General features: G+C 43.2%; 1 protein-coding gene across 2 annotated transcripts in view; it reads left to right on the plus strand.

Annotated features, from left to right (window-relative positions):
* Positions 1-14,165, plus strand: part of CREB3L2 (cAMP responsive element binding protein 3 like 2) — a 73,630-nt gene that overhangs the window by 41,685 nt on the left and 17,780 nt on the right. The window contains exons 3-6 of one of the 2 annotated variants that reach the window (XM_042050487.1): positions 9,018-9,184; positions 10,782-10,869; positions 12,617-12,798; positions 13,453-13,599. In XM_042050487.1, coding sequence (XP_041906421.1) covers positions 9,018-9,184; positions 10,782-10,869; positions 12,617-12,798; positions 13,453-13,599 — 584 coding nt within the window. The remainder of the gene's footprint in view (positions 1-9,017; positions 9,185-10,781; positions 10,870-12,616; positions 12,799-13,452; positions 13,600-14,165) is intronic. The other variant, XM_042050488.1, reaches the window with a different exon arrangement.

The following is a 14,165-nucleotide window of genomic DNA, read 5'->3' on the forward strand; positions in this document are numbered from 1 at the left end:
CCAAGTTTCAGCAGGCACTATGGTTATCCCCCTTCTGACTTGAGATGTCAGTGTAGGCTCCTTCCCTGCCCTCCCGCTGATCTTGTTAGCTGTAGGCACAGACTTTGGGATAGTGGCTGTCCCGTGTTTTGGACATGTGAGATGCATAGGTGGCAGCTGACTACAGGTAATACTGAGGGGCTGGTGTGTAAGCAGGAATGTGAAGGCAGAGCCTGCAGCATCTCTGTGGGGCTCTTCATCCTCTGAGATCAGCTCAGGTGCTGGGGGTGTTTCATGGTGGGTGTATGTTTGATTTTTCTGGTGTTTTTTACTTTGTGAGCCTGGCAGGGCAGAGGCAGTGGACAGCTGACCAGTCACTTGTATGCTGTGTCTCCTCAGATTGTGCCTAGGTGGCTGGATGCATTCCTTTCCCAGTCCCCGGAGGGCTCTGCTTTTGAGACTAGTTTGGGTCCCCACCTGCCCCTCCTGTTGGTGCTTTCCTGCTCAGGAATGCTTTGAAGTTACTTTTGGATTTGAAGAGACTTGTCTTGGCTGAAGGTTTGACAGACTGATTGCTGAAATGGTGTGTTTCTATTTTACTCCTGGCTGTGCCAAAACTAGGGCTGGCCCCAGACTGTAACCTGTATTGTTACTGGGTTTTTTACTGCTGACGTTATGTTTTTCTGTAATGTGCTTTTAAAACTTGAATTTTCTTTTTCAGCTTTTAAACTTCAAGTCCATCTCCCTACATGGTTTGAAAAAGAAAAACACAAATAAGAAACCCAAATGAACCAAACAAAACCCCAAAAACCATGGCTCCCACTTCTCCGGTGCAAGTAACCCTTCAACATTAAATCCAGCCCTCATCTCAGGCAGGGCTATGTGCACAAAAACCCTAGCTTAGGTATGGAGTTCACAAGCAGTAATCAGTGTCATGTGCTGTCTCTGCATAGAGGCATCTCTGGGCTTGAGGCTCACGCTGGTCTTCATAGATTTTGTATGTAACCATATGTATGCACACATATAATATACATGTGTGTCCATGGTGTATGTGTAAGTCATAGGAGTTTTATTATTTATAGTAGGTTATATTACATACCCTAGTTTTATTTTTTTATGTAGCCTATATATAGAGAGGTATGTCTAGCTTTTGTCTTTTCTCCAAATACTGAATCAATGCACTGTGAACAATGAAAATGGGAATCTCCTCTGCCCTGACTTTAAAGAAAACAGAAATGAACAAAGAAATTCACTTGTGTTTTCAAAAGTTGCTGTCAAAGCCATACTGATAATTTTTGAGAGCACATTCCTGCAACTTTTTTCTGTGTCTGTTTTTTCTTTTGTGTGTTTATTTAGGTAATGAGGAGAAAGCCATTTAGTGGGAATGGCCTGTATTTGAGTGATTTTTATGTGGAAAGGTAGCAGTCGATCCTTGTCACCATATACAGTTTTAAACTCATAGAACGTGCTGGGTTGGAAGGGACTCATCAGGATCATCAAGTCCAGTTCCTGGCCTTGCACAGGACACCCCAAGAGTCTCACCAAATGCCTGAAAGCATTGTTTTGTATGAGAAAAACTAAATTCATACTAAAGTATGAGAAGACTTTTGAACTTTTATATGTCCAAGGTCCACAATCTCAGTAGGTCACTCCGCATCAACCCTGTTAACTCCTAGTTGAGCAGCAGCATGTCTGAAAGACGTTAGTTTTGATTTAGAGGTGGGCATTTTTACACGGTTACTGTTAATAATTGTCAGCTTTTTTGCAGTCTGGCCTCCTTTAGCTTCCAGTTCTACATAGATGAGATCTCATTATAGCCTTTATTCCTTTTAAAGAACCATCTGCTCTCTGAAACCTCTTTCTCTAGGTGTTTGTAGGCCATGATTGAGTTCCCTCTTGATTTCTGCTGGGATACAGTCTAAATGAACTGCACTTCCTTGGTGTTTTCCCCTAGGTGTGGAATCTTCTGGACCTTCAGCTGTTGCCATGCCTTTCTCAATATAGGGACATTTTCAGTTTCTTCTCCAAACTCTTTGTCAAGTGACTACAGGAACTGATTACCCAGGAATAGTTTCCCTCATGATGCATATTATGGGAATACTCCTCCCACTTCCAGTGCTGCTGTTTGTGAGACCAGTGATCTCATTTTTTCTGTAGTGTTGCACTGACAGCTTGTGCTCACTTAGTTATGCACTGTGAGCATCAAGTCCATTTCATGTGTGTTGAAGCCATAATACAAATCTGCCTTCACAGCATCTGTGTGGGGTGTGAGGAGAAAAATTCAGACATGAGAGAAAGAACTGTTTTATTTGACCACAGTGCTTCTGTGGATAACTTTCACATACCTTAAAAGAAAAAAACCCATAATCTTATATAGGACATTAATGGTATCCAACTTTAAGGCTGTAAATCCAGCTACCACCTCAGTCTGTTCCGGTCTCCCATGTATATGTGGATGGGTCTTTGTTTCTATCGTAGTAACTTTGATAGTGATACAAATTACCTGTGGGTTTTTCATGGACTCCACACTGGTCAAAGAGGGGGTGCTGATATGAATGATGGTCATTTGTTATGAAAACAGCAATTTCTGCTATGCATTGGGATTACTGTGTGTCACTGCTGCTCATCTTTGCCCCTTTATTTAATTTTCTCTCCTGGCACTTTAAAAAGGACCCCAATGTTTGATAGTCAAACAGTATCTCTTTTGTCGCAGCAGTTCTGAGGGCTTCGGTTTCATTATTTGCGGTGGGAGTGTGTGTGCGCACTGGGAGGGGGAAATGCCATCTGGAAAATCTGTAAGAGGAACTGTTTGTCGATGAATGTGGGCTCTCACCTCCCAAAGCAAAGAGAGGCAGAGGTAGTGGCGTTGGAGTTCAGCATTTCAGGCATAATAAACAGGGCTTATGTCTGACAGGGAGTGTTATGTGAGGCCAGAGCTGGGCACTGAGAACCATCTGAACCCAGAAGAAAGAGAAGGAAGCAGTTATTTCTCCAGAAAGGTTCCAACTTGCCTTTGGGAGACTGGAAAGGCTCAAACTGCAAAGCTGGGGCACTGAGCTTCCTTCCCTGCAAGTAGCATGTCCAGCAGCGTGCCCAAAATCTGTGCATCAGCAGAGGCCCTTTTGGGTTCATGGTGAGGTGCTTCGCTGACAGATCAAGCAGTCATTGCCCCCACAAACAACTAGTGAGCCTCTTCCTAGAGGTGCTTTCCCCTTGCAGTTAGCTGGCTCCCAGATGACAGCTGTACTTCTGTGGTGGTGGAGAGCTAGTGAGCACCCCTGGATCCTACTGCTCCATGTGGAGAGAAAATGCCCTCAGAGGGAGGATTCGGGTAAGGACTGAATGTTTATCAAAAGGCCAGCTTAGCAAACATGGGTCCTTGGTACAAGTTCAAGCACCATCTGCGTCAAAGTGTATAGTTACCATGTGGTGGTGAGCTGAGCCTGAGGCTGCAGATGGTCATACATGTCACAGCTGTGTAGAAGCCAGGTGGGCTGTGCCTCCAAGCCCTGTGGTTCGTGGTGACAGTGTAACGTCTGTCATGCACCAAAAGGAATTAGTTGAAGCCCTGTTGTTCAAATCTGTAACACAGCTGAAGAGGGAGGTTATTTAAATACACTTGGCTGGTGAACACTTTGACTCATTAGGGAACTTCCTGCATTACTCTGTTCAGAGATGGCTTTTCTGATACCTGTGCAGAGCACTTTGACTGATAATCTGCTGTGATCTCCTTAAATTTTCAGTTTTGTTTTTCTCTAAGTTATTTTATCTGTTGCTTGAACGGTGAACTTTAATGAGGAGGCAAAAGCTGCCTCTTCATTCTGGTGATACAGATAATATGCCTTGATGATTCTAGACATCTTACTTGCACACTAGTTTGAAATGGCATTCAGTGCATGCATCTGTTTTCTCTGATGGAGATCTGCAATGGTGGTATGGGCTTTTGTTCCCCTTAAAGATTAGGTTCAGTGATACACCTTCATGTGGGTTGTTTACATAGTGGTGCTATCTCACTTCTTACTGCAGGGGAAAAAAAAAGGTGAAACACATGTTGTTTTTCTGGGTACTTGCATTCTCTCTACTTGAGAGGAGTGAGGGCGAGATGCAGAGTGCATCTCTCATTTATTTAAAAATGCACAGTAAATGCACATGCAACTTAATTATCCAGCAATAAATGTCTCTGTTTAATGAAAAGTTCTGAAAAGAATGTGGGAGGCAAGGGACACCATTTTAGTTATTTGGTAAGTTCTGTTTCTCTGTACATCTGGCAGAAAGGGTGAAATTTAGTCAGTGTTGGAGAAGATTTACGTTTTCACAGGAAAGGAGGTGGTGTGTTGGACAAGATTGAAGAATTAGTTGGATAGAAATAAAGAAAGGAAAGCAAAACTTTCTGGGAACTCTGATATTAGAAAAACTACTGTTGAAGTAAGCATTTTTGACCTTGTGTATGAGGTATGCAGTGGAAGATGCACACTGAACAAGTCTGCAGGAGAAGAGGCACAAGCTTGATGACAGAATAAGCACACAAAAGCTTTCTGAAGAGATGTAATTTTAGTCTTGGACACAGGAGATCTTAGGTGCATGTGTCACAAACCCTGGGTGGCTGTGATGAATGGGTTTTTTGGATGCCTGAGTTAAAACACTGATGTTTAACTTGCATCAGTGGTAGATGCTCACAGCCCAACCTGAAAGCTCGATGCACACTGTATTTTGATCAAGTGTAATAACAGGGCTAAATCATCTGAAAAATCCAATTCCATTTGTTTCCAGTTGGCCATTTTAAATCGCTGGTTACTTTTTGGCCTTAATCTCTCCATCTCACTTGAATTTTCAGCTCCACTGTGGAAATGAATTCAAGTTGTGGAGTGTTTCTCTAGGAGGGAATTAAACCCATGACACCCTGTGGGAACAAAATTTGAATTGTCTTTGGTAAAGGAGAGGTGAGGCTGTGCATGTGACAGTGCAAACAACAAAGCATGGAATATCTCCTCAATTCGTGAAGTGTCATGCATTCTGCTTGTTGGATAAAGCATGGGTTCTGTAGAGAAATTGTTTGGTCACATTATTAAAACATTCCTATTTTTAGGTGTATATGATGTGCAAAAGGACAATGAGTTAAGCATTCGTAGTATTTCTTAATAGCTGGGTGCTTTGCAACATGAATGTTCAGTTCACATGTGCAATTTACCAGCACCAGTGCATTGCACGTACAAGTATCAGCTGGGATTTTGCTAAGTACTGTGTAGACTCCCTAAATTACAACATGTTCCAGGTGCCAAAAGGCCTAGCATTCATGGACTTAAGAAAGTGTAGGTAAAGGCGAATGCTTCTGATCTAAACAGTCATTGCATGATAGAGTTCTGGGATTTGTAGGAAATTTCAGCTGGGGAGAGAACTGGCAGCCAGGATCACTTGTTCAACAGTGAACTGTTCTGAAGCCTGAGAAGAGATTTTTAACAGCCAAAGTGACTATACTTAGGATGTGTATTTTCTTAGTCATTTGGATAGCTAAATCTCTTATTTAGTCTTTCTTCTCTCTATGTCTGAATGACTTGCAGTGTATCTTGTTTTACCTTAGAGGATGCAGTGTTGCCCTTTTCATATTTGTCTAGAATTTGTACCATCACGAAGACTATTTTCTCAGCCTCTTTGTTTGGACTCTGGCTTAAATGTTCATGTGTAACTCCTGGATCGTGTCAAATATAAATAGAAACACCTCTAACTTCTTGACACCAGTCATTTTTTCTAACCACAGTATGTCTTGCTTGGTTTGGAGAAGACACCTCCCTTTTCCTCCAGTGGGTCTCTTGAGCCAGCCTCTGTTGTCCTTTTCATTTCAATATTTCACATGCACCTTCTTGCTTGTTCTCATTATTCCATGAAACCTCTCTCATGGTTCTCTATAACCCTCTATCAGAAATACTCTTGTCTTGGAGGGTGTGCCATACCTCTCTGTATGACCACTAATCTATTAGCCTGCTCCATTTTTCCTCTTTGCGTAAGGTTTTCTGGTTTTCTGCTACGTTCTCAAGGGCTTTGGGAGAAGGGCTGCCACTCTGCTCTGCTAGTACAGTGCTTGGCAGAGTAGACTAAGCTGCTAAGGAACTATTAAAAGAATAAACTAAGAATGATTTTCAGATAATGTCAACTTGCTGTGTGCAGGAAGAGGAGAAAGGAGAGTGGGAAATATCCTTGCAGGTCCCTTGGAGCAGAGGAGAGATTGTTGGTGACTTCAGAAGTTAGAATGTTGTCAAAAGAAAGTAACTTGCAGCGCAACACTCCCTGATCCTGGTAGCAAATGTGTACCAGTGACTTGGAAAAAGTCGAGGGAGGAGAGTATCAAGGTGAGATTTGACCAGTCCTCCATCCCTTCCTTTCACAGGATTGTTCATCTGGAATGACAGCTGTCACCATGGATTGTAAGAGGCAGCGTCAAAAAAGTGTCAGATGCAGTTTTTCGGAATTATCTCATTGTTAAACTCAGTGTGTTGCAGTCGCTGGAAACAATTCATAACCCTACAAACTGGTTAGACTGGCATAAAGCCTAGGATAACCCTGAGCAGTTTATGCAGATTGAAGTGGTGATGGCAGGGATGTCAGGTTAATCAGCAAAGTCGGCCTCCAGAGGAGTAAAATGATGGGTTCCAGAGCAGTGAAATAACCAGCCGAAGGCCAGCATATCTTGCTGTCTTAGAGTAGCTGAGTATTTGTGATGAGTCTGGGGATTAGAGGTGATAAACATCATAAAGTGCAGCCTTAGAGGACATGCCCTGTTTTACTGGTCACCCATGGCTGGATTTCTCTTCTACTTGCATGATGATACAAATTTGAGAAAATTTAGGCCTGATTACTGGCTTCTCTAATAGCTCTCATTTATCCATAGCCTTCACAATAGTGCTGCTCCAGGGGTAGCTTGACCCAGAGGTGCAAGAGGCAGCAAATGGAGGCTCTGCACAACATGATTATGGGGCCAGTGTTGACACAAGTTATCCAAACACGCATTTGCAAGTTGCATTTGCCAAGGGATTCTGGATTTCCAGGCAGATATCACTTTAAAGGTTTTACCTGAATGATGCACACACAGCAGGCTGGGAGGGAGCTGTGCTTTTGTGTTTGTGATTAGAGAGGCTCAGGGAGGGTTGAAAGAGAGCAGTGTCCTCTCTCCCGAGGAGGTAGACAAGCCTACCTCTTTTTTTTTTCCTAAATATTTCTATTTTTGCATTTTTGCATTTCCCAGGAAGCTTTGGGAGTAAGCTCTCCAGAAGCTTAAATATGGTGTTTAGCCCTTGCTCTGCAGTTAAATCTGGCAGAACTGGGCTTGCTGCTCTTGAGTTTCTGATTACAGGATACGTATTTTTCATTTTTAATTCCTTGGTGTGTCTTCACCCAAATTACCTCCTTCCTTGCCAGTGGTGGAGGTTAGGTCCCACCACAAAGTAATTACTAGCACTGGAGATGTACATTCTTCTCCCTTCTTCCAGGCACCCAGCTTCTGCCCAGCGCCTGTGTGTGTGGTCCTAATAGCAGGGACACACATCAGCACAGAGGCTGTAAGCCCACTCTTATTTTTGTTACCTGTTTGCAGCTGAACTCTCTTGACATCTCAGCAGCTTGATACACTCAGCTGTGAATGAAGAGTCTTGTGCAGCCTTGCAGAATGCTGATGGCACAGCCACAGCCCCATGGCTGCCTCCCAGGATGTTGGTGCAGCGCACAGTTAATTCAAATCTCTGTTGCTGTTCACTGGCCCTACAGTGTATGTTTTTGCTCTCTCTGTTTGAATTTTGTATATGCAGTAAAGACTCTGTATGAAGGCATAAGAAAGCTTTGAAAGAAAGATCAGCACTCTTTTTTCTTTTATGTATATTTGCCTTCAGATTCCAGCTGCTCAGTTTAATGGATACGCTTCTCACAACTACTGCTCAGTGGCAGCAGAGGACCATGCTACATGCTGTTGAGATGAAGTGCACCTGGTGTAGGATATTCTCCTGCAAGAGGAGGGAATCTACATGAGTCAAGTCTAGCAGTTGGAATAGGAAGTTTTCTAAGGCAGAATTGCAACTGCCAAAAATGCATTTGATTATTTTGTATTTTTAAAAGGGGTTGTTAATAGCCTTGTGGAATTCTTTCAAAGTTTGAGTCTTTCCAAGTTCTTGGTCCTCTATCGTACTTCAAACCCAGGAAAATAAGTCCTTTTTCAGCAAGTCAAAAACAGTGAATGGAAATGGAATGGAAATGGGGAGCTAAACCTACCATGCCAACCTTCTTCCAGTTCTTGGTAGTGCTGGGCAAACCTTTCAGCTTTGTCTAGAAAAAAGTTGCATGGCTTTCTCCTGACTAGTGAGCTTTCCGTAAGTGGAGTTAGGGGATAATCCTGCCAACACGTGATGCACGTTTCATTGCTGTTAGTTAAAATATGCATCCTGTGCTGTGACTTCCCAGAGGCTCTGTGGAGGAAATTAGCATGATCACCATGGCACTGGTGCTCCTGTGAAATCATCAAAGAATATTCTCTTTTGCACTTACTAAATGAGTCCTTGGGGGAAAAAAATGAAGTTAAGGGTGTGATAAATACTTTGTTCTTAAAAGTATAATCTCACCATTTGAGCTATTTGCTGACTGCAAGCAGTAGAAGCAGCAGAAGTCTGGCTAAAGGCTATCTCTAGAAGGAGGAATAAAACTGAGTCAGCAGGCATTAGCCTGTTTAGGACATGCCTCCCTGGCTGCTTTACCCAGTGGTTTGTTTAGTCTTCTTCTGCTGCGCATTAGCAGCTTTCAGCAATGTACAGTGATTAGTGCTCTGTGTCTTTCCTCGCTGCTCCACTGTGTATCCTGGGGCTAGGATTAGGTTACAGCCCTGAAATGGCATGGTTGTCTGCATTGACTGAGAGCTGAATAGTAAGGGCAGAGTTTTGTTGATAGACTAAAATGTCTTCTGTGTTTGTTTTCCTTCTCTGGAGGAGGAATGACATTATTTTCATTTGTAGTCTTTTTGTCTCTGATCTAAACATGCGGTGTCCAATTTCCTTCCCTGGCAGGTGACCTGGAAAATGAGGAATGGTGTCTGGCTACAGAGTTTACTCCAGCTTCAATAAAGACTGAGCCAGGGCTGTGTGAGACATCAGGCCTTGCTCCCTCAGTCAGTCTCACCATCACGGCCACGTCGCTGGAGGGGGAACAGCCTGTACTACAGACAGATGCCCTGGTACTGCAGACTTTCTGTTCTCCTCTCTGCACAGTTAGCTGCAAGTTCTCCTAAGGCTGCATACCAGTGTAGCCTTCTTGGTGCCAAAGCTTGGCAGCTCAGGGTGCACACTGCAGTCTGCTTTAATGGTTTTTGATGTTTGCTGGTGTCTCACTATTGCTGTAAGAGCTTGTGTTTCAAAACACTTTTCTGCATCTTCAGCTCTTAATGGATGGCTATACAACTTAGTCTTCTATGCTAGCCCCAGAGCCTGGGGCTCTTGGGTTTTTAGAAATATTTGAATAGTTTCTAATGAACCAGTTGCACCTGAACTGACTAATCCATTTGCTCTATCAAGCCTGTGACAAGCTAAGTGTCTTTCATAAGAACTTGCTTTAGTGCTGCTGTGCCTTCCCCTAAGCAGAGTAAGACTCCTTGTTTGGATTGACTGGAGAGTTTCCCTTTGTGCCTGCGAAGTTACTTTTGCAGATCTGTGAAGCTTTGATATTTCAAGCTGCTGCTTCTTCCAGACCAACCAGCCTCATAAGAAGCTTTGTGATGCCTTTCTGACCACAGCTGGAGCAGCAAGTGGGCATTCTAAAGAGCTTAGTTTGGCTCAGGAGAATGAACTGCAGCAGCTGGTGGCTCACCAGGTTCCCAGCCAGTGGAGGAAGAAGCATGGCTGTTGTCAGCCCCCAGGATGCAGTGTCAGCCCAGGCTGGAGGGAGTTGATATATGCTGAAGAGAAAGATTTCCACTTGGATGTGGATCAGAAATATGTGCAACAGATACGATTTTATGAGAAACTGAAAAAAGCTAAGCACAAGTTTCCCGTAATTCTCTGTTAGTTTGAATGTGCTGTTCCCAGAATGTAGTCCTGCTGTAGCTTGGATGCCATGATTTTCAAGGTATTGGGACTTACAGGTGGTTCATTGCTGTTGCATGGATTAGTTATACAGGTTACTGAGAGAGATTTTGGCTGCAATTAACCTGCTGGTGTGCCAGACTGGCTTCCTCAGGCCTGGGACTGTAGCACACAGACAGGCTCTGGACAACAGCTTGGCAGCCTGGTGCCCCAGCCCTGCCAATGGGGCAAGCCAGGTGTCTTCCAAACTTTAGTCAGCAGTGACTGTTGCTTTTCCTGCTCCTCAACAGTGTGAAAGGAACTCAGCTCCCAAAACCTGGTGCTCAGTGACTGGCACCTTGTTCTTGCTGCCAGATGACAATGGCCTTTAACAGGCTCTCCCCGGCTCCCAGGGGTGTTTCTGTCCTTGCTCAAACAGACCATGCAGTCTGGCAAATCCTAGCAGCAGCTCTGTTGCTAAGAGAAGTAATTTGAGTGGGTTACATGTTAGCTTTCAGTCTGAAATGTCATCTCTGAGGTGTAATCTTTTATTTTAGCTAAATATAGTAGTAAGAAAAGCCATAGTGGGAGTAGTCAGGGCAGTATTCTCTGTAGCCTGGTTTAGCAAACTGTGAAGCGGTTAAAGCTTTGCCTGTGGCAGAGCAGGAGGAGAGGAAACCTCTCCATTTATGGAGAAGTAATCCTTGTGTCCTTCTATTAAGATTTTTAAGATATGTACTCTAGGTTTTCATGTTGCTAATTTCTCTTTTCTAGATGAAACCACTGACCCAGAAAGTTCTTCCAGAGATTAAATTGGAGCCCCATGAAGTGGATCAGTTCCTGAACCTCTCTTCTAAGGAAGGTGTGTTAAATACCAAACAAAAATGTAGGCAGACATGACCAGAAAGCACAATAAATGTACTTCACCTTGATTAAATATTTGGATTTCTTGTTCACTGTGTTAGTATTTGTGCTGAAGCTGTTGTTTTCTAGGAATTCAACTCAGGCTATTGAAGAGCCAGAGTCTCTCTGAGCTTTTACGTGGGCTTCTTTGTTCCCCCCCCCCCCCCCACCTTTTTCAATTTGAAGAAAATGATCCCTTTTTCTCTGTAGGATATTAATAATTGTACTGAAGGGAGCTTGAATTCTTCAAGTACAGGATTATGTAGGGTAGAAAAGAAGTCAATCTGAGGAGACTTAAATAAGACATAGGAAACTTTACTGTTAAACTCTGATGCAAAAGCGGGATGTGAGCTTATATGAAAATAAAAGTTAGGTGAATCTGTTTGTAGCATATTAGTTTTAAGAAAAACCATCATCTCTTTGTACTACACTATAATGTGGGAGGAGGAGCAACAATCCATCCTCTGAAAGCTAAACATAATTAAAGCCAAGAAAACTTTGGAAGAGCCAAATATTTGGCACGAAATCTGAGCAGATAGCTGCATTTCCGTTAGAAACACTTGATATTCTGTTAGTGAATTTATTTCTGTAGGTAGGTAGTACAGCTCTAGGGAGAGAAGCAAATGATGTAGCAGGTGGATAAAGGGAGGCTGTATCTCAAGCCAGGATGTAGATTTGTTTGCTCACTTCGTGGGATTAAGGGCCTTTATGTTTTTCAAATATGTTTCTTCTTCTGCCAGAGCTAAGATGTGAAACAAAAAGAGTTTCATAGCTTTTTTTATTACTATTTTTCTCCCATCCTCCCTTACTACCCATTTGATCTTTTCAACTCAAGTTTGCAAAGCCTAACAGAAGAGGAAGGTGGCAGATTAGCCCTGTATCTTACTATTTCAAAATTCAATTGCTGTAAATTTAGCTCAGAGAAAAAAAATGACTGAGTTATGGCTGTTTTGAGCATCTGCTAAATTGTCCATGCAATAAGAGTAGGTGAGACATGCCCCGTTTCTCTTGGTCCAGACCCATTTGGTCATAAGCAGCACTTTGCCTGCCAATTCTAGAGCAGGTTTTTTTGGCTGCAATTGAATTTATCTTATGGCCCTGGATAGACAGTGTGAGAGAGGTTCGTGTGGTGGCTGCCTGTGCTGCTCCTGCTCCATCAGTGCGTTGAAGCCTTTGCTGTCACTAGGTTGTCAGTCACTTCTCAGTTGTGCCAAACCATGTCCTTAGGAGGCCTTTCTCTCCTTCCTGATCATGTAACACCTTGGATGTGATCCCTTCCCTTGAAAATACTGGCAAATTGTTTAATCCACAGTAAAGTTAGAAAATACTATTGTTTTTGGAGAGAAAGTATGCTGGCTCAGAGCCCCTCTGTTCATGTGGTTTCCCAGGAACAGGGAACTTGTACTTTACATTATACATAAACCTCAAAACATTTGAAGAAGGAGCTGAAGTGTAGGTAGAAGTGACTGGAGCATATGCACAGAGCCCTGTTTTGTCTGTCAAACCTAAAGATAGCTGCTGCATTTCATTCCTTGTTTGGAGACCTACATGCTCCGAACCTTTTCCAAGTTGCCACTTTTGCGCGATGCATTTTTTTAAGCAGACATTCCTAGTCTTGGAAACGGTGGTGGTGGTGGTGGCTGTAGTGGCAATTTAAATTGACACTTTAAACCCTTGTGTTACCTTCTGTCTCTCTTGCCATTTAGCAGTGGATCCCCTGCATTTGCCTCCCACCCCTCCCAGCAGCCATGGCAGTGACTCCGAAGGAGGGCAGAGCCCAGCTCGATCACTCCCTCCTTCCAGCCCAATCCAGCTCCAGGCCACGGCTAAGGTTGCATCACGCACAGCTTCAGTGCTCTCCAATTCCCCTCTCCTGACTGCACCACATGTAAGTTGAGCTGGCTTTCTCCATCATTTATCTGTGTGTCTTTTTTTAAACTTTTTTAGTTACTGGTTTTGGCAGAGATTTGCTAACTTTCTGTTGTTGTTTAGATGAATTCCTGTCTGGTCAAAACTGCAGATCCAGTAATTCTTGCTCACTGGTCTGTTCTGTTCCCACAGAGAACAGCATGGGCCTCTCCTCTAAGTTGAGACAGGGTTCACTGGTGTTATTAGCTTTATCCCATCAGGGACTGTGTTTTGCCTCAGGGCCCAGCCCTGCTGGGTTGACCTGTCTCTGGTAGATCTGCATCTGTCCTCTTGCCATGTCATTAGCAAGTGGTGATCTTTAGGGAGGGATTTTCAGTGGTCTTTCTCATGTATCTCTTTCCCTGTTTGAGCCAAAGACAGTTGTACTGTTGGCCTCAGTGTGTACAGAGCTGGGCCAAGAACCACTGTTTTGGGGGAATCCTGTCCCAAAGGTTCGAACTCTGAATAGAAGTTACCTAAAATGTCTTCCACACATTCACAATTGCAGGGGGCTGTTCTAGTAGGCCTAGTCCTCTCTGAAGGGGGAGACCTGCCTCTCTTCCCTAACAACCTTTTCTTCTAGGACTGTGTGCACTTACTGTTTTATATTATTTCATTTCTATGACCTTTGAAGAAATTACAGGGGACTGGCCCTCTCATTCTGACAGAAGAAGAGAAGAGGACTCTGATAGCAGAGGGCTACCCAATCCCTACCAAACTGCCCCTGACAAAAGCAGAGGAGAAAGTTCTAAAGAAAATCCGCAGGAAAATAAAAAACAAGGTAAATGTTAGTTTTGCTGGGAAGTTCCTACTTGTCCTTTGTTTTAAAAAATGCTGCAGAATTCTGTAGTCATGGTCTCTGGTACTGTTGAATGCTGTAAGTTGTCTTTTAGTAAAGTGCTTTTCTTTGTTCCTAAACACATCCATCAAATTGTCTGTCACTGTGAGCGTGCCTCAGTGTAGGTATTTACCTGAGCCCATTAACAATAGAGTATTTAGCAGGCAGAGTATCAAGTTGCTGTGGCTTGGCTCCGTTTAAAAATCAGTACAATTCTCCCCTTATGGTAGGCAAAGACCTCTGTGTTCTTTGCATGGTGAGGAAGGTATTCTTTTCTGTTTCCTGTTTTAAAATATGACTGTGTATTTCAGTGCACTAGTCTTTTGATCACTGAATTCAATGACTTGTAAAGTTGATACCAAGGCTGCCAAATGGCCCTATAAGCCTTTTTTTTTTTCCTCCTTCTGACATGGGGAAGATTCTAGTGATAGGGAAGAATGCAATTTTTTTCAGACCTGGACAGCTTACTTGTTCTAGAGGATTTTAGCACATCTTTTGTGGTTACTCTA

This window comes from Corvus kubaryi, unplaced genomic scaffold, assembly GCF_017639235.1.
Source record: "Corvus kubaryi isolate FWS band 111438036 unplaced genomic scaffold, C.kubaryi_AGA036_p1.0 74, whole genome shotgun sequence".
Classification (NCBI taxonomy): domain Eukaryota; kingdom Metazoa; phylum Chordata; class Aves; order Passeriformes; family Corvidae; genus Corvus; species Corvus kubaryi.